The sequence below is a fragment of the Talpa occidentalis genome, unplaced genomic scaffold, assembly GCF_014898055.3.
Source record: "Talpa occidentalis isolate TD23 unplaced genomic scaffold, MPIMG_talOcc4v2.1 talOcc4.12, whole genome shotgun sequence".
NCBI classification, from domain to species: Eukaryota; Metazoa; Chordata; class Mammalia; order Eulipotyphla; family Talpidae; genus Talpa; species Talpa occidentalis.
Window position 1 is genome coordinate 50215775 of NW_023601212.1, and position 18439 is coordinate 50234213.

General features: G+C 47.1%; 1 protein-coding gene and 1 long non-coding RNA gene across 4 annotated transcripts in view; one reads left to right on the plus strand and one right to left on the minus strand.

The window, feature by feature from the left end:
* CUNH1orf21 (chromosome unknown C1orf21 homolog) overlaps positions 1 to 1538 on the plus strand; it is a 228084-nt gene extending 226546 nt beyond the window's left edge. For both annotated transcript variants that reach the window (XM_054693408.1, XM_037506294.2), the window contains exon 6: positions 764 to 1538. In XM_054693408.1, coding sequence (XP_054549383.1) covers positions 764 to 802 — 39 coding nt within the window. In that variant the 3' untranslated portion in view covers positions 803 to 1538. The remainder of the gene's footprint in view (positions 1 to 763) is intronic.
* Positions 1539 to 3125: 1587 nt separating this feature from the next.
* On the minus strand, positions 3126 to 16295 carry LOC119241178 (uncharacterized). Of its 2 annotated transcripts, XR_008551127.1 has the most exons (4): positions 16247 to 16295; positions 14539 to 14684; positions 4098 to 4203; positions 3126 to 3723 (listed from the first exon to the last, which is right to left on the minus strand). It is a non-coding gene; the product is annotated as an uncharacterized LOC119241178 (long non-coding RNA). The 2 variants fall into 2 exon arrangements; XR_005124253.2 differs by lacking the exon at positions 14539 to 14684.
* Positions 16296 to 18439: the final 2144 nt, after the last annotated feature.

The window sequence follows — 18439 nt, forward strand, 5'->3', positions numbered from 1 at the left end:
TAAAAAGGAAAAGTCAAGGGCCTCCCCGGTGGCGCAGCGGTTGAGCGCTGGGTTATGAAGCTGCCCGCAGCCTCTGGAGCGCCAGTTCGATCCCCGGCTGCTCCCCGGCCACCGGAGGAGGGTCCCACATGGCACACAGACCTCTCCTGCCGCCCGCTGCTCCCCTCAGCAGTGTACTTCGGTCCTTCTGCCTGTTCTGCTCCCTGCTCTGGCTCTAGTGAATTCTCTCACCCTCCCGAACTGGCGCTGCAGAGGCTGCGGGCAGCTTTGCAACCCAGCGCTCAACCGCTGCGCCACCGGGGAAGCCCATGTGTTTGTTGTTTTTTAAGTTATGTTTAATCTAGAGTGGATTAAAATTAAGACATCCCTCACTTATTCCCTCCCTGGCTGTAAAACTGTGAATAATTCCCGGCTTGTGGAATGAGAGCGGGTGGGACAGAGCTGAAAGTGGCTTGTTGACTGTGCATTTCACTTTCTCTTCTTCCTGAGAAATTGGTCTCTTGGTTGGAGACCAGTCATCCATTTGGTAATTCCAAAGACTGAGTTTTGGATAACCTAGCAGAAACTCTTGCCATGATAAGGGCTTATTTGGAGCTTGGTAAAGCTTACCTGCCTTGAGTTCTATACAGTTTATAAATCAATTGACCTGGTCTCTGCTGCAAGGAGGCATAGACTGAGAACAAATTGATTGATTGCAAGGAACTGACTTGGGCTTGGCTTTGAATTTTTCATTCACACGTTATTCTTTTCTTTTCCCTTCAAGGGTCGAGATTACTGTTCGGAAGAAGAGGATATCACATAGCACCAATTCTACCACTCAAACCCGGAGCTACTACTGTGTAAATAGGTTACACCCCAGTTGAAATCTTTGCAAAGGTCGGTTCTCTTCAACGGACAGCACTATAGCAAAAGAAGATCGTTCCATAGCATATGCCCCATTAAATTACAGTGTTTCTTAATGAACTTGCAAAGGAATATTGCTAAAAACAAAACAAAACTGTTATCGAACTTTCTTTGTTGCTGCTACTTAAAACTTGTTGCAACTTTTCACTTCTCTTGTGTCCAGGTATGCAGCAAAATTCTGCATTCTCACCTTAAAGATATTGTCGGTTTTACAGATGCTCTCCAACCTATTTTCTATAAGATGAAGTAGTGGTGAACTCAGATATCAAACTTCTATTCTAAACCAGTTCCACTTCTAAGACAAGCGTCTCCTTCCTGCTCTCCTTTCTCCCTGTCTCCCCTGAGCACTAGAACTTTCCTCCTCCTCACCGACAATGTTGAGCTTTGGAGATGGGATGGCTGCTTTGACAAGCCTTGTTTCTCTGCTAAGAAGAAGTAGAGAAGCATTCAGAGCATGTGTGACATGACTCCTAGGAAAGAACAGCAGGTCGCTTCACTTAGTAGGTATCTTAATCAAGGATTAAGCTTGCAACTTTGGCTTTGCTCAGATGCAAACGAAAGTGTGATCACAATCATTCTGAATCCCTCTTTCCCACTTTTTTTTCTAAGAAAATAAACATTTTACTGTTTTTATGTATCCTTGTCTTCTCCCATTCCTCCAGTTCAGTGTTTCATTATGATCCCGGGCGCATAAGAGGAGCCCTTTGCAGTGACATTGATGCTGGACCTAACTGGCTCCGTCCCCTTCCATGAAGAACGCCCCAAGTGTTAGCAGGTCCGTGAGCAGTCAGAAGAGATGAGGGGACATCCCACGACTTTTAGGAGGACCTGAAGCCACCCTGTGACCTTCCCTTTGGTTAGCAGATAAGCCATCCTCCTTCTGAAGTCTCTCCCTCCTTACCGCCTGTTTCCCCTTTTTTTGCAACACTGGATAGTACAGTGAAAAATGTCCTCCATTTACGCTGGTGATGACGCATGGAGACGCAAAAGCCCAAGCCCCAGGGCAGTGTGGAGAATGTTGACTGTGGGTTTGGTAGAGTTTATTTTTCCATATTATATGAAGAGAGTTTTCTCTTCTCAGAGACAGAAGTAATATTTTTAACAAACGTTGTCACAAGTAAATAGCAATCAATTTGTATTTTTTTAACGCGTTTGATAGCTTTGATGAGGATTCTCTTTGTTACTTTTGGGGGAGGCACTCTCTTAAATACCACGCCAGCAGCCCGGGTTTGGGTTTGCCCCACAGGAACACAGAAGGAGCGCCGTACATTTCTCTCTCGTGGGTTGTCAGTGTGAAGGGCATGATGTCAGCCGCTCTGCCACCCTGGGAACGTTAAGATGTCTGGGTAGTCCAGGGCCACTTGCCCTGGCAGAGCAAAAGCTAAGTCTGTTCTAGCTGAGAAGATGAGCCTTGACTTTGAAGTCCATCCGCACCTTGGTGTGCTAATGTGAGATTCCTTATCTCCTTTTAGGCCCTGGGCACGCAAGGGAGGGAAAGGAAACTCAGTCAAGTGCTATAGAAAATGGACTCAAATGTTAGCAACAAAAAGCCCTTAATTCTTGCAGCCAGCAACAGCTATTTTGGGGAGCAGCTGTGGTTGTTACGTAAATAGAGATGCAGCCAAAATTTAAGGCTTTTTATCCTGCTTCAAGCAGAAAAATGCAGCGAGAGTCAAGTCGCCTAGGGTTTTCAGTTGCCTCCCTTTGTATGGTTTTTGACCAAGAGACTAAAATAGTTTTCCTCAACTGTAAGCCACTGTTAAGCCCCACCTCAAACTTGTTCCCTGGGGACTTTGCTTCATGTGATGGGGATGACCTTTTCCCGGGATTTCTTGTTCTTATCAAGCAAGAATGAACCAAATGCTAATGTCTTCCCTGACACCTCTTCTTGGTGTCTCAGACCATGTCTTCCCAGAGAGCTGCCACTCTCCACCGGGAGGTGAAATGTTTTTTCACAGACGTGTTACCATTTTGCATGGTGCACGTGCACACGACACCAAATGTCTCCTAGGAAGCTAACTTTTTGAGTGTTTCATAGAACCTGAGGGGTGGTATGAATCAGTGGCTTTTCACCTGGAGTTCTGGCACCCTCTTTGATGTGCAAAAGTGACTCCATCAGCTGACATGTTTGGTGCATCCATAAATAGATCTGAGAATGGGGTGGTTGAGTGGGTTGGCAGGAAACATTTGATTATGTTAGCAACACTCGAAACTGTCTGTTTTCCATTTATTGGTTTTAATCATAAAATTATCAAGTGATTTGTGTTTGTACTTTATTTTTGTATGCCTCCTAAAAGGGTCTAGAAGAATAATATGTTGCCTTTTGCCCCCCTGTGTATCTGCACCTCCAGCAGATTGTCTCAGATACAGTGAGGATAAGCCAGAAGCTAGCGCTTCTGCTAGCTGTTATCTCTGAGGACTCAGGGAGATATCTGCAAGGAAAGGAGGGCGGGAAATGGCCTGGTGAAAGGAGGTAGGAAAAAGAATGAGAAATGGGCTGAGAAACATTAGCAGAGAAGGGTTGTTTGAATGGCTGGGTGCCCGGTACAATTCAAAAGCCAGCTGCCAAGCAGCCAGTGGGTGGGGCCAACTGTCAACAAGATTTACAGCTGGATCACACAGCTTTATGTGCTCCGAATTGTAAAGTTGTAAAAGTTCAGCAGTGTGTGCGCAGCTTTCTTTTGGTTGGCGGAGGTTCAGGATCACGGAGTACCGCTGTCATAACTGAATGCGTGTTTGTTTCTGGCAGAGAAGCTCCAGAGAGGTTTATACTTCGGCGATGCCTCCTAGCCTCAGACTGGAGCACAGTGGTGTTGCGATCTGTTTCAGAACAAAGAAGTTCAGAGACAGAAAACTAGGTCAGCCCTCAGAAACAGCAGGGACCACCCACTGGCCTGCTGAGAGACAGGCCTCTCCGTGTGCAGGGTCCTTATCTACACTGGGCTTTGTGGACCCCATTAAGAGATGACTTGGGGAGCAGCAGCCGGGGGTCCCTAGTCCTGTGCCCTGGCCTTCCCACAAGTCAAGAGCAAGCCCAGGGAAGATGGCGCTCACCTTATGGTCCCCCATGATGCCATCCTGCTTTGAGGTGTACCTCTGCCCTCATTCCTTCTCAAAAATTGTTGACAATTTTTTTTTTCTCTCTTTGGGCCAGACTGTCCCATCATCCTGCTAAAAACAGAGCTTACTCTTACCTCAAAAATTTACCTCAGCAGCTTATGGTTCAGGTTGTCATTGATTCTTCTAAGTCTTGCTTAGATATTAGGCAAGAATGTAAAACAGCGTTCCATCTCTATGAGTCTGACAAAGAAACTTGGTTTAATATGTTGGATTGATAAGAAGAAAAATTATCATATTCTTAATCTAGGAAATTATTGATTATAGAGCTTGGACTCCAGGTCTCTAATATGTTCTTTGTGAAAGCAAAACAATAGGTGTCTAGGTTCTCTTCTTCTTCCCAACATTCTCATTTGAAGAAAAAACAGTGTTATGATTGTAGTCTATAATTTTACATAAAATCCCCCCCTATGCTTTTCCGCTGGAAGGAGTTCTCAGAGCTTTATTTCTTTGTACCTCTCAGAAATTAAACTTTTTGTTATATTGCTTAAACCCTGATAGAAAAATAAGACATGTTGGGGAGCAGGACTCTATGCTTTAGGGCATATTGAGAAAGGGCCCGGGAACTTCGACTTCTCACCCTTGTGACTGTGGAGATCTGGGGGTGGGGGCAGCAGTCTTCACACCACAGATGCCCCATTAGTAAACCTTTGGAATTTCATGAATGAGGTCTGTGAATCGCTTGTGCTGGTGAATGGGACTGTTTTTCCAATGGGAGGGGGAATGTCCTTGACTTTAGTCACATTTTTGTACATCTCTGGAAAAATGGACAAAAATTTGTGCCAGAAAAGGAGGATTGTGGGTGAAAGTGTTTGCATTTGTGACAAACCTTAGGACTGGCTAGTGTTGCCATGTTTGTTTAGACTCTCATACCTTCCCTGGGATCTAATCTAATCTCAGGGAAAGAGGAAAAAGAACTACTATTTATTATTATATTCATTCTGTGCCAGATACCATGCTGGGCATTTTAAGCCATCTATGTGATGCTCACAATAATGCTGTGATGTGACTCTCTTACCCCAAGTTCGAAGTGGAGTAGCTGAAGTAGAATGTACCTCTCCAACCTCAGTGCACATGTTGAAAGAAGGAAAGATGTCATTCAGATGTTCTCCACATTTTTTAACTAGTGCTATGCCCTTTGCAACACTGTGAAAACAGCCCTTTGGGGTCACCCACCTTCCAGAATCCTCCTTGCTCCTCTCAGCTCGGTCTCCTCATAGGGAGTATTGTCTGGGCTCTCCCTCACCTGGTGACCTACACATAAGCCGGAAGAGGCCCCTGGCTCTCAGGACTTTAGTGCCCAGAAGGAAGAGGATTTGGGAAGTTAGGCCCATGTCTCTCCCCTGGGCACTGCAGAGAGGGAGCCGGGGCTTCCTCAGTGAGGTGCCTGATGCAACTAGAATGGCCTGGGGAGCCTGAGGTTTCTTCCTGGTCTGAGGCTTGTTGCATCCCAGGCTGCATCTCGCTAAGGTCAAAGCCTTCATCCTGTAGGGAAGTTGGGAGCAGCTGCTCTCCAAGGTTAAAGGAGGGTGGTGCCTGGCCCATTGGCTTGAAATCACTTCTGGGGGCAAGAGTTCTGTGTCTCTTTTTATTCTTTGGACTGGGGGTTCCACACTGTCCAGGCTAATCAAAGCACTGAATCTAGATGCGAATCTCTCTCAAAGCTTTGACTATTTTGAGTAGTCATGTGGTGCCGGATGGTCACTTAGCAGTGTGTTCCAAAGTCAGAAGAGCTCCAGAATTCCCCAGAGTTCCTCTCCTTGTTCCTAAAGACGCATCCTCTAAAGATGACTCCTGTCTCCACAGCAGCTACTACAAGTGTGGCCTGGAGGGAACCTGCCAAATAATCAAAAGAATTTCCTGCCTAAAGGGGGTGCTCTGTCCAGCTTTCCTATGAAAACTGGCTCCCTGGTCCTGTCTCTTCTAACCTGGCAGCTTTCAGATTCCCTCAAGATGATGTGGGAGATGGCTCTTGTCTCTGGGAAACCATTAAGGAAATTAAAAGCAAATTGCTTTTTTTTTTCCAGAAATTTTTCAAGAGATTAAAGATTCATCCCTAAAGCAAAGCCTCTATACTACTATTGTCTTTCCTCCTTACCCCAGTTCTCTCTTCTTCCTTTCCCAGGGGTTATTTTTAGGCCAAGACTTTGAACTTGATTGAGTAAGACTTAGAATCAATAAAAAGAACCCTGTAAACTCAGCCAGAACTGCCTTAGGGTCCCTACAGTTGAAAATAGCTCTAGAACCTTGGCGGTCTCTTGGCCTTGACTCAGAAGTGATAAACAGGCCCTGATTTTCTGGCATTTTAACCCAGACCTTCAGGGGAAGTTCTTACTTGACAGTCAAGTGAGCAGGGAAGTTTCACCATAGATTTCAAGCACACTTCAAAGCAAGAGGCAAATTCATTTACAAAAAATATATAATAATGTGTATTTTCCTGGAGTAGAACCAAGCAGCTACCTTATTAGAACTCTAAATTTGGATATATTTCCTTAATACACACACACACACAGATACAGGGACAAAATATAACTACTTTATTACAGAAATACTCAATGAGCTGGCTTTTACCTTTCTGAAATTTCTAGGAGAACATGTAGGCCAGTATCAGTGTAACTATAATAATCCCCATGCAGGAAGTGCAAGTGGCCTCTCTTGTGCAAGCTTGAGTTGCCCTTGTGTAGGCTGGAGCTTATGGCACTTGCCTCCTGCCCCAGGATGCCCTGCCACTAGCATGTTTGACTCCTCTGAGCCTGTGGCCCAGGTGCTGTGGCTGCAGCCGTCCCCATCCCCAGGCATGTGAAGGTTGCACACCTCAGGCCGTGGACCAGGCCAGCCACAGCACTTCTCACTTGCTTTCCCCTCTGCCAACATGGCCTTGATGGTGACATTCTCAGCAGCTGCACTGGGAGGCTGCAGCATCAGTGCATGGAATGGGGGCCCCTTCATCCAGATTGCCCCTATGTGGCATCTTTAGTAACTGCCTTTCCTACTGTAGAGGACTCGTTTATGCAACAGATTATTTATAGAGCACCTAGTAGCCCTAGGACCCTGAGTCAATTGCCAGCAATACTCTGTTGAACCAAACACAGCTCCTGCTCATGAACCTGCCATGACATGAGTGGGAGACAGTGGGGAAGGGCCACTTAGGAGGATGGGGGCATCTCTGGGTGGATGCCAGGCCAGCTTTGGGAACCAGGGAACTTCCTGAAAGAGGTGACAGCCACATCCAAGTTTGTCAGGGAACTGAGGGAGAATGTTGCAAAACACTGACAGGCTGAGGGAACAACGTGGGACTGAGCCCACAGAAGGGATAATGAGGGCTGCTCAGGGCCTGCCAGCAGTAAAGTGGCTGGAGCTGGGAGTTGAAGAGAGAGGAGAGAAGAGCAAAGGATGAGGCCATGGCAGACACTGGGCAGCCGCAGACTCCATAATATGTCCCTGTGATTCGGGAGCATAAAGGGTAATGCTCTACCTTCCAAAGCAAAGTTCACCCAGAGAGGTAAATGTGGTCCCCAGCGGGGCTAGACTGCCCCTTCTCTGTATAAGTGCACAGCTGCTTCTGAGATGATTTATTCCCTTGTGTCCTCTGCTCTTGCCCTAAGTCCTCATCTAATTGAATTCACAGGTTTTGACTTAGATTAGATTTGTCTTAGGACAAACAAGGAACAATTCTGGGTCTTCCTGACCAGTCTGTAGAACCACGGAAGCTAAAAAATAACTCCTGGGGCAGACAACCTGAACTCCAGGATAAATGTGTACCCAGAGATGAGCACCCAGATGCAGCAGAGGCTTACTGTCCACGTGCCACCTCCACTGCACCCACAGGCAGCTGCCCAGCCTTCCCTTGGGTTGGGCCACGCCTGGAGGCCAAGCCTCTGTTGTGTCTGGAGTGAGTAACTGAGTCCCGCCAAGGAAAGGGGATATTTTTAAAAAATCAATGAAAAGCACAGACGAATTGTATGCACATGGAAAATACCCACCAGGCTAGAAGGCTGCTGTGGACCTCGTGGGGACAGGGAGTGCCTTTTAGGTTTTCCAAAGAACCTATTCAGAGTTGGGATTTTTCTCCCCCCACCCACCAGAAAACTAATTAACAAACTATATGGAGAAGGAAAAGTATTAGATGCATCAAAATACTAGCCTTGAGCCAGCATGGCTCTAAAAACTCAAGAAAAGTTTCCAACAGATGACAGTTCTGAGAGGTCAGAGGTATTTGGGGCTAATGGCAGTTTTCCTAGCTTAAGTGTCTCTGGTCTCCTGCTTGGGATCCCCAAGGGCCCTCAACACTCTTAGGAGCTGACCTCTTTTGCAAAACCCCCATGTCAGCCCCCCTGGGTACAGCCTGGAATATTCAAAAGCACACTAGCCTTCCGGACCCTTGGAAAGCTTTTTGCTCAGACACCCACTCTTTTCCCAGCGATCCCTCTGACTCTTACTGAGAAATATCTAATTCTGTGTCTTGTGGTTCCTACTCAGATATCCATCCCCAAAGGCCCTGGTATTTCTACTAGAACTGTAATGCTGGAAACTGGCAGAACATTGGCCTCACAACTCAATTAGGACCCTGCAAGGTCCCCTTGGGGGAAATGTGCGGTTAGGGAATAAGGTTGGGTTTGTCTTAGGGAGACTTCTCCCTACTGTCTTCCCTGGTCCACGTCCCATTCACCTCTACTTCATCACCAAAAAAGATCAGAACACCCCAGGCCAGTTATCACGGGCTGTGTGTTTGCTCTTCCTGAGGGCATTTGAGTTTTATTTAGGAACAAGGCCTTACCGTCAAGGAAAACCTAGCAACAGGGTTAGGCAGCCTGGGTTCTCAGTTAGCTCTGGGGCATTACTCTTCTGAGCACCTGCAGGGGCTTTCCTGGGTGGGTGTGGGCACCCCTTAGGGGACCCCCCAACACTCTGCCTGAGGGTGAGTTTTGCAAGGCAGTGGGCACCCATCAGTTTTGTCCACACATGCCCATCAGCAAGCTTTGTGAGACGCGCTCCTTCTGTGTGTTTATTTAAAGCTTCTATTCATGTACTCCTGTGCTAATATATCAGACATTATAAAGTGCACAACACAGAAATTTTAAAAGAATAAGGTGAAAAAAAATATTATAAACCAAAGTTCTGGTATTTTCTCACTGAACTCCTGAGGGGGCTCTTGGATATCCCGAGATATGTGCACACCCCACTTTGGACACTTTGATGGCATCCATCCTGACCCACTATGCTGGCACCCCACCTATGAATAAGAACTTGTAAGGAAACACCCCCAGGCACTGCTAATCTTGCAGACAGGGCAAGCAAACTCACAAACAATATCTACGTCTTAATCATTGAAAACCCCACCTGAGGGAGAGCTGTCCCGAGACAGTGGAGGCTACAGGTGCTAAGATGGGGCGCCCTGTGCAGAGCAGGGAGATTGCTCTGGGCCCAGAAAAGGACATTTGGCAATATCCCCAGCTTTCTCGAGGTTGGAATTCTTTGAACCCTCAAAGTGCTCAGCAGTGCTACCATGCCCCACGGCACCAGTGGGGCCATGTCGCTTGAATATTATTTTTGGTTTGACCACCAAGATATAATGATGATTCTGTTCCATTTTGAAAAGGGTCTGAGAAAGTGTACAGGTCTAATTATATATACATATTTATACATGTGTATTTTTGTTTATTGTTACATTTTGACATTGGACTTTCTATTAAATAATTTTTAACAGTTGACCTGGTTTTGTTCTTTTTTATGCCTTTCTTTTTCCTGAGTTCTGAGGGAGTTGAGGGGGCTGGGACATGATAAATATCTGCAAAAGATCTTTTGATGTCCTTCCTGTCCCTCCACTGTCTATTTCCCTGTTACTCCTGTGCATAAGGCCTCCTTTCCATTTTTTTAAATATTTATTTGTTTATGCATATGAGAACTGGGGTACAGGCCAGAGGTGTGGGGGTGAAAGGATCCACCAGAGACAGAGTGGGGAAGAGAACAGGCAGACTGACTGAAATACACTGCTGAGGTGGTGAGTCAGGAGAGGTCTGCTGCACCATGTGGGTATCTCCCTGGCCGGGGATCAAACTCATGCTGCAGTGGCTAGGGATAGCCTCATAGGTTGTGTCTTAACCCCTTGCTCCACCAGGGAGGCCCCTTCCTTTCCATTCTTGAAAATTCTTCTGTTCTTGCAGGATATGGGTCACATCCAGCACCTACTTGGAAGGCCCTCAAATTTGTTTTCATTCCTTCCAACCTTTGGGGACAGCCACTCAGTCCCATCAGCTTCTGCAAATTCACAGCTTCGGAGATTTGATGAAATGGCAGGAACAGGCAGTGATGAGAAGTGATGTCATCAGCCTATCAGACCTCTTATGCACCTCCTCTCCCCTCCCCAACATTTGTGAGGCCTTGACAAGTTACTTAGCCCTCTGAACCTTGTGCACCTCATCAGTAAAAACGATACTTTTCCCATGGGTTTGATATGAGGACACCTCGTGGCAAACACTCTCTAAACAACGACTTGTTTCTCAAGGGCTCTCACTCCACCAGCCCACCTTTGGTGACTGCACAGAGCCTAGGGCAGGCACTGGGGTCTCCTGCATAGGGGTCAGGGATGTAAGGGTGTAAGGAGTGCCACTTGCCCTGGCAAGTACAGAGGGAGAAGTATGAAAAAAGAGGCCCGTATCTCAGCCTCTCACAAACTCCATGACTACCTAGCACATTCTGGAATCCGGAAACAGTGGATTCTCCCACTTCACTGGACTTGGAGCATCTATGGACAAGAAATGCACACGCGCACACATGCTGTCTCAGAGCACTTCGTCAAAACATGCCGTCAAAGGCAGTTTCCCTGGGTTCTGTCTTCTCTGTGGCATCGGCCTGTCCACCTCTGATAAGCGCCGGTCAGATCTACCAACCTAGCCAGCGTCTGCTCCTGCCTTTGCTCCTAGGAACAGATTTTCCTCAGGACTTCCTTATGGTGCGGTGGAGAGAGAGAGGGTGGGGCTTGGGGTGGAAGAGATCGTTGGGGAGAGTGGGGCAGGTTAATAACTTTTCCCAAGCATTTTCTTCCAAGTTACAGAACTGGAAGTTCACATTGGCTGCTACATTTTATGGGCTGTCAAACAAGGCCAAAGGCCCAGGTTTTACCCAGAGTCAACCTGGATTCCCAGCTTGTTCTTTCAAAAATAAATGTTTCTCCCAGCAGAGGCTCTCTTGAAGTCACAAAGTCCAGTCAAGTTTTCTGAGTTCTCCCTCCCCAGCCCTGTCCCCTAGTCTCCTGGTTAAAGAGGTCAGAGACCTCAGGTCAAAAAGGAGTCACTCTGAGGAGATGCTGGCACCTGATTCCTGAGCTCTGGCTGGCGACAGCATCCAGCTCACTGATCATAGCTGGAAGGAAGCCTGCATGTGGCTGCCGGGAATTCTCTTGGCCAGAAGCAGGTGCAATGGGCAGTGGCATGGGAGGGAGGGAGGGAGGAAGGAGGAAGCAGGAACCTCAGTGCTCAATGCTGGAGAAGAAATGAGGTTGCCGACTCCAAGTCCCAGGAGTAAGCAAATGCTAAAGCTGGTCCAGGGGGTGGTTGGGCGGAAATGGATGCTTCTCAGGGAATTCCTGGCCACCATCATCCTGCCACTGCCCATCACCATTTCCTGGTAGAAAGCTCCAAGTGTCTGGTGGTGGAGATATGCTAATGTCCTCATCCTCCCCATCAGAACCCAGTTTCTGCCCATAGGCCCTCACCCCTACTTCACCCAACCACGATTATTTTCCTACTTCGGTTCCTGCTGTCCCCTCACCAGGAAAACTCTCACATCTCTCCTCATACTCACAAACTGAACTTCCTTTGAGGTTCTGGTTAAAATTGACCACTGGCAGGAGACCACATCTCATGGCCCCACAGCTTGCCAGTCTTTGCTGCCAAAGAAATTTCCCTTCCAAGAGGACCTCTCAGGGGTAAGGAGGTGAGGCTTGAAACTCAGGAAGTTCTGAAGTAAGACTTGATCTCCAGTGTAAGGCAGGGCCTGGAAATAAGGCCAAGTTCAATTCCCCTGACTGAGCACTAAGCTGCTGCCTCTGACAAGACTGGGCAGAGCCAAGGACAGGCAGACAGAGTGTGGGGAAGCCACGAGGTGATGGAATGTGGGCTCCAGAGTGAGAGTGGAGCCCAGTGTGTAAAGCAAGTGCACCAGAATGCACTTCATAAATAATGTAGAATTATTTCTAACAGGGAAAATTTGGACACAATCCTAATGCCCATCAAAAAGAAAATGGATAAAGAGTGGTCTGTCTTGTATCCACGGACAAACCTCAGAAACAGAAATCCCTGAAAACCACACAGAGGGTCAGTGTAAGGCCACTGACATCAGGTACGTGTTGCATGTAGATACCAACATGTGTCGTAACACACGGGAAAGACAAATACCACCTTCCAGAGCAGGGTAGCGGGAGGGGCTGAGGTATGGGGAAGGTTAATGATGTTGTAGTCTTTGGAAAAATGAGCTGAAGCAAATGTGAAGAAATAGAGTATTTGGACAATATTATCTACCCTCGAACCCTTGAACAAAACGGGTTTGCACTGCAAGTACACTTCAGCAGAATTTTCTCATAAACAGACAACATAAACTTATGGCATCCATGATACAGTGCAGTGCTGAAATGTGTTTTCCATATGATTTTCTTAACATTTTGTTTCCTCTAGCTTTTGTTGTGAGAACACAGTATAGAATACGTATAACATACAAAGTATGTGTTACTGACTATGCTATCAGTAGGACTGCCAGTCAGCTGTGGGCTGTTTATTAGTAATAAAGTTTTGAGGAGTCAAAAGCTATCTACAGGTTTTTGATTCCCAAATTGTTCAAGGGTCAACATGCTCTTTTGTATGCTTGGGACAGTTTGTCATTTTTTTTTAAAGGACGACTAGATTGTTCTGGGCAGCCTTGTGCTGGTGACTAGTGGTGGCCAGTTCAGATTGGGGACTGCAGCCATCACAGGCCCTCATAGCTTGGAAAAACTGTGTCTCTGCTCATAGTGTCAGGTCTTTCTGTCTAGTTTCCCCATACAGATGGCAGATTCCCTGAAGCCCCAGACTGTGGCTTCCCTCATAGGCCCACAGGCTCAACAGTGAACGGGATGGGAACTGGACCACCACGAATATTTTCCCTCCTTTCTGCTCTTGCTGAGACTCCAGCCAGTCTCCACAGGGGTGTCCTAAGTTGGTATAAACCATGCAGTCCATGTGGAAGTCCCTGCAGGGCTGCCCGGCCCTCCGGGATGTCACCCATAGTACCATCCCCTGGCCCATGATAGCTTCCACTAGGTCTCAGAAACTGTGGTCTGAGTGTAGGAAATGTTGGAGAAAAGGGTTGGCAGGTGTGGAGTGAGCCTGGAAGACAAGTGAGAGAAGTCGTATGCCAGACATGGGGACATCCAAAGACTTGGGAACTACATGGTGTGTTTCCAAACATGAGAGGAGAGAGGACTGCCAGTTGCCCTCCTTCTAGAATTTGGTTCCCCTAGGGGTTTTGGCTCAAACAAACGGTACTAACAGTGGATAAATCTAAAGACTGAGAATCTGCCTCCCCAAAAGAAGGTGTTAATTGGCAAAGCTCCCTTATTGGTTGGTTCTAAGTCAGCTTTCATTAATGGACTCTACCTGGCTGCACACCAGAATCACCCAGGACACCTCTCAGACAACTTGATGTCTCAGTCCAGACCTCAAGTGGATGATTCAGGATCTCTGGGGCACCTTCAAGCAGTCCCTCTCCCCCATGACATGAGGCATGGAGAGGGTTCCAGAACTCCCTGTCTACCCTGCACACTACTGAGTTGGACCCCAGCAACAAAACTTAGCAGAATAAACCCTTCTCACGAGTCAGGGAATAGTAAGGTGCAGGTATGTACACACTCCAAGGGACTGTGAAGACTGGGAAAAAGAGACCTTCACATTAACCAGCAAACTCTGTGAGGGGAATGAGCAGGGAAAGGGGGGGAAAATGAGGAGGGACTCTCCAGGAAATGGTGCCCTCCTTGTTAATGTGGGACTAGATTGTCATGGAATCCACCATTCCTGGAAGACCAGGAGCTTAGGCTGGGGAAGGGCTCAGGGCTTCGTCAGACATGATTTTGCTCAAGCCATTTAGAAAGACTTTGACAAAGACATCCTAAAAGGGAAACCTGCTAACCCTGCTGGCCTCACAGGAAATGAACCCTCATACAGAACCTTGGGCAGCAGCCTAAGCTGCTCCTGCCTCACCCTCTTCCTGAACCAGGTGCCCCTCGTCTCTCAGGCACACCCCTCATTGTGGGAAATGCACCAGGGCTAGAGCTCAGCATCCAGGGAATGAGCCCCTTCCTCACAAATGCAAGAGAGGGTCTCTGCCTCTGAGGGCAGAGGCTGCTTATCCTCTCTGTAGCCAAATAAACCCTTAGGGGTGAGATGGGTAGGGTTGTATTACAATTCCCATAAACAGGGCTGCAGCAGTTGATTTTCTGTTAAAAGAAGCTCATCCTGGTAAGTTCTGGAATTGCCAGCTGGTTGTTACCCAGGACACATGCATCTTCCCGCGCAGAGCTGCCAGGTTCATGGCTGGAATTTCAAGCACTTGCTCCAATTGTTCGCAGAGTTCTAATCATTGGTATGCTTGGCGCTTGGGCATTGACCTGACGCTGGGTCCTCATGTCTGCTGCCCTATCAGGACCAGAGAGCCTTGAATATAACCCATACAGAGAGGGGCCAATAAAAAGCCATTGTATAGAAGAATCTGCCACCACCCTGCTCCCAGGGGGTGCTGGCTGCTTTCCCCAGTCTTTGTGTGTCTGCTGAGGGTTCCCCCAAATGTTTCTCAGCAGTGACAAACCCAGGCTGGAGCCTGCAGAGATAGGAGTCTCCCATGGTCAGACTGGAATACAAATGGGATTTTTCAATCTAAAAATCAGGTTAGGTGGCATTTGTTGGGAGGGGCACGTGAAGGAAAAACCACTCTCCAAAATGCCTTCATTCTACCAGTGAAAATTCAGGCCATCAACAAGGCTCTGTCTGTTTTCACTTTCCACCTCCTACTCTCAGGCCTTTGCCCAAAAATGGAAAAAGGGAAAATTTAAATCAAGCTACCCTAAACCCTCTTTTATCCTGGAGATAATCTGTCTGGTATGTGTCCCTCAGCCAAGGGAGCGGGATTCTGGTGCCACAGACCCCTGCTGGCTCCTGCCTCGGACCACAAAGGTGGCCTCAGACATCTCCCCTCACCCATACACACACAACTGGAAGGAAAAAATTTGAGAAATTCCCACCCTCAAGTCCCAGGTGAGATGACTTCTTAGCAAAAGCTGACCAGACGCTGCAGAGTCCACGTCATTTGGAGACGGTGTGTCAAAGGCATCATTTGGTCCCTAACCAACCCAGGCTCAGAAAAGTTGCCACTTACTGAGAAGCAACTAAATGGTCTTTCATGTATCCTCCCAATAAACCATTTAATGATGTGCTGTGCCTCACAGAGATTCAGAAATTTGCCAAAGTTCCACAACGCTAAGTGGCAGAGCCAGGTCAGGTCATCTGATCCAGAGCCTGCCTTGTAACCCTTTGTCCACAGTGCCACTCGTGGGGAGACTTTGGGTCAGCAAGTCATTGTGATTTTGTAACAGGGTCATCCCCAGGGAAAAGGGAGGTTCCAGGATCCCTGCCCGGCCCTGAGGAAGGGTGGAGCTGGGCAGGGAGGGGAAGTAGAAAAGAGGATGAAGCAGAGAGAAGAAGGCTTCCAGAAGAAAACCAGCCATGTTAGTGGGGTTGGGCACACTTGGCTCATGCTCTTGGCCAGACAGGTTTGGTCTCGGCAGGTCATTTGGGATTCCAGGTCGGCAGAAAGGGTAGGACACATTTAAGAATTCATCTCCCTCTTTTCTCCCTGAGTTGTACATTTCCTCATTCCCCTTCCCTTGTAAATAAACCTTTAGTTAACTTTTTAAAAAAAGAAAGAAAGAAAGGAGACAGATTTAAAACCATCAAGATACATCATTATTATCAGGTTTCTTAAAGGAAAAATTAAGAAAAGAATTAAGTATGATTGTACTTCTCTCTGTATTCTGACATTCACTACAACTGAGTATTTTATGTGCATGACAAAGAGGTGTCAGACTGTGGAGAGAGCAGCTAGTTTGAAGTTCTAGCTACTTGTATCACTGGGACAAATACTTCTGCCTTCATCACTTTTCCTCACCTGTATGAAAAAGAATAATATTAAGCACACTACTTACCTCTTAGTTTGAGGATAACATCAGATAATAGTATGATGTCATTAAAGAACTTGAGATAGTTGACAAAGAGAAATTCTAATGATTGTGAAATATAATAAATTGAATGTTCAAGGTTTAAAACAAGAAGACTGGAAGACTGAGAAGAAGATGAAGTGGAGAGAGATGGAGAAAGAAGACTGGAGGAGCCATGTGTTGCGGAGAGATGTGTGAAAAAACTGCACTTGCTTGGACTTGTCCCAGAGACCTTGGGGGGACAAGGAAGGAGACACTTGAAAGAGACAGACACATGCGTCTGACACTTGAAAGAGACCCATGGGGAGGCTGACGATGGCAGCCTTTGATTTTGATCTTGTTCTTTGCCTTCCAGTCTTGCCTGGCCCCTTCTGCCCCTTTCCTGTGGGTCCTCATCTAAAGGCACCTCAGACTTGTGGCAAGACTTTGGGCTTCAGCAGTCCTTTTGGTCAATGCTGTTTGGCTGGGCATTTACCCCTGAGGGGATGCGTAACTTTGGGCGTTTAATTGGAAATGATTTTAAACTACATTCTTTCTTCTCTCTCTATCACACACAAATTGCATTAAAGTTCTGTTCTACTGACACTCTTATGCACTAGAGTATGTTTTGCCTTGATGCTGGCAGATGGCAGAACCCACTTAAAGCAGGCAAGTTTGGAGATCCTGGGGTGTCTCTCATTCTACTGGCTAACGGTTTGGTTACATCCTTTGCCTGGCCTGCCATAGAGACACCGCTCTAGTTTCTTCCCAGTATGACCTATGTTGTGGTATTATTACTAAATTTAAAACTAAGCCCCACTCCTTGCCCAGCAAGCAAGTTTGGGAGGCTTGAGTGAATAAAAGGAGTGGATGGGACAGCCCTGGAAACTGTGCTGATATGCTGATGATCCTGGTCATTAGCCAGGACACACCCAAGACTAATCACCCTAACCATTCAATGCTGCCTGGAGTATCAATGGAGACTGGGGGACTCTCTCTGTGCCTCAGACTTCTCCTGTTTCTCCAGCAGCTTCTCTTAGTTAATTCAATAAATCCACCTTTTCTGTTCTCCACTCTGCCTCTTCTTCCCCACAACCCGGCTTCTCTTCCATCAACTGAGACAGCTGCTCTAAATGTGTCCCACCTGGACCATCCGTCATGGCGGATTCATGGCGGATCCTGTGGCTGTGAGGCATGTGAATGGACACAGCCAGTCCTGCCCCTGGCCCCGCCTCCCAGCACCTACCACTTGGGGTTCCCTTCCCTCCTCCCTTTCTTTCTCTCTCACTGTCTTCCCAAGCTTTCAATCTGTTTTTGGAGCTTTTCTGTTCTGCATCTAGATGACCTGGAGACAATAGGGACCTGCATTGCTCCTTTAATGGAAGTCTCAGAAGGGGTGCTCTCTGCTCCCAGACCACTCTTAAATTTCTTTTTAAAATTTTATTTTATATAATTCTTACATCATTTTTCATTTTTACACAATGTATGCATTTTCGTTTTGGCTATATTCCCCATACAATTCCCACCCCCCTTATTTTGACCCTACCTCCTCCTCTCCCCCCGCACCATTAGTGTGTCTCTGGTTTATAGTTGCTTGTTGATTATGATTTTTTCTTTATTATAATTAGTCTTTTTCCTACTCTCTTATTTAGGTTTCCTAAATTCCTGTTATGTATGAGTGAGACCATCCGGTTTTTTTCTTTTTCTTTCTGGCTTATTTTGCTGAGCCATGATCCCTTCCAGCTCTATCCTTGTTGCTGCAAATTGCATGAATTTCTCTTTTTTGATTGCTGAGTAATTGTAAGGGCAGGTCTGGATACGGGGCAGGTTTTCTGATCCCATGCAGACCCGGTAAAGGAGTAGTCAGAGTCCTCAGTGGTTTTGCAGGTTTTTTATTGGGGTTCACCAGGCATATGGCAGGCAGGGGTGCTGGCTGGGGGCCTGGGAGGCTGGCAGGTCTTTACTCTATCTGGGCTCTCTGGCGTTCGTTCTGCTGCTTCTTGGCTTCTCTTTCGGCTTCGGCTTCGGCTTCTGCTGCTGCTGCTGGTGTCCCGTGACGCCGCCCTTAAAAGCACAGTCTTAGCTCAGCTGAATCCCATCTACCTATGCCCACACCCTATTCCAGGTGCCCGCCACCAGGCATGCATTCAGGACAAGGATCCATCATCTATCCTGATGGCAGAAGGGTAGAAAAGCCTGACA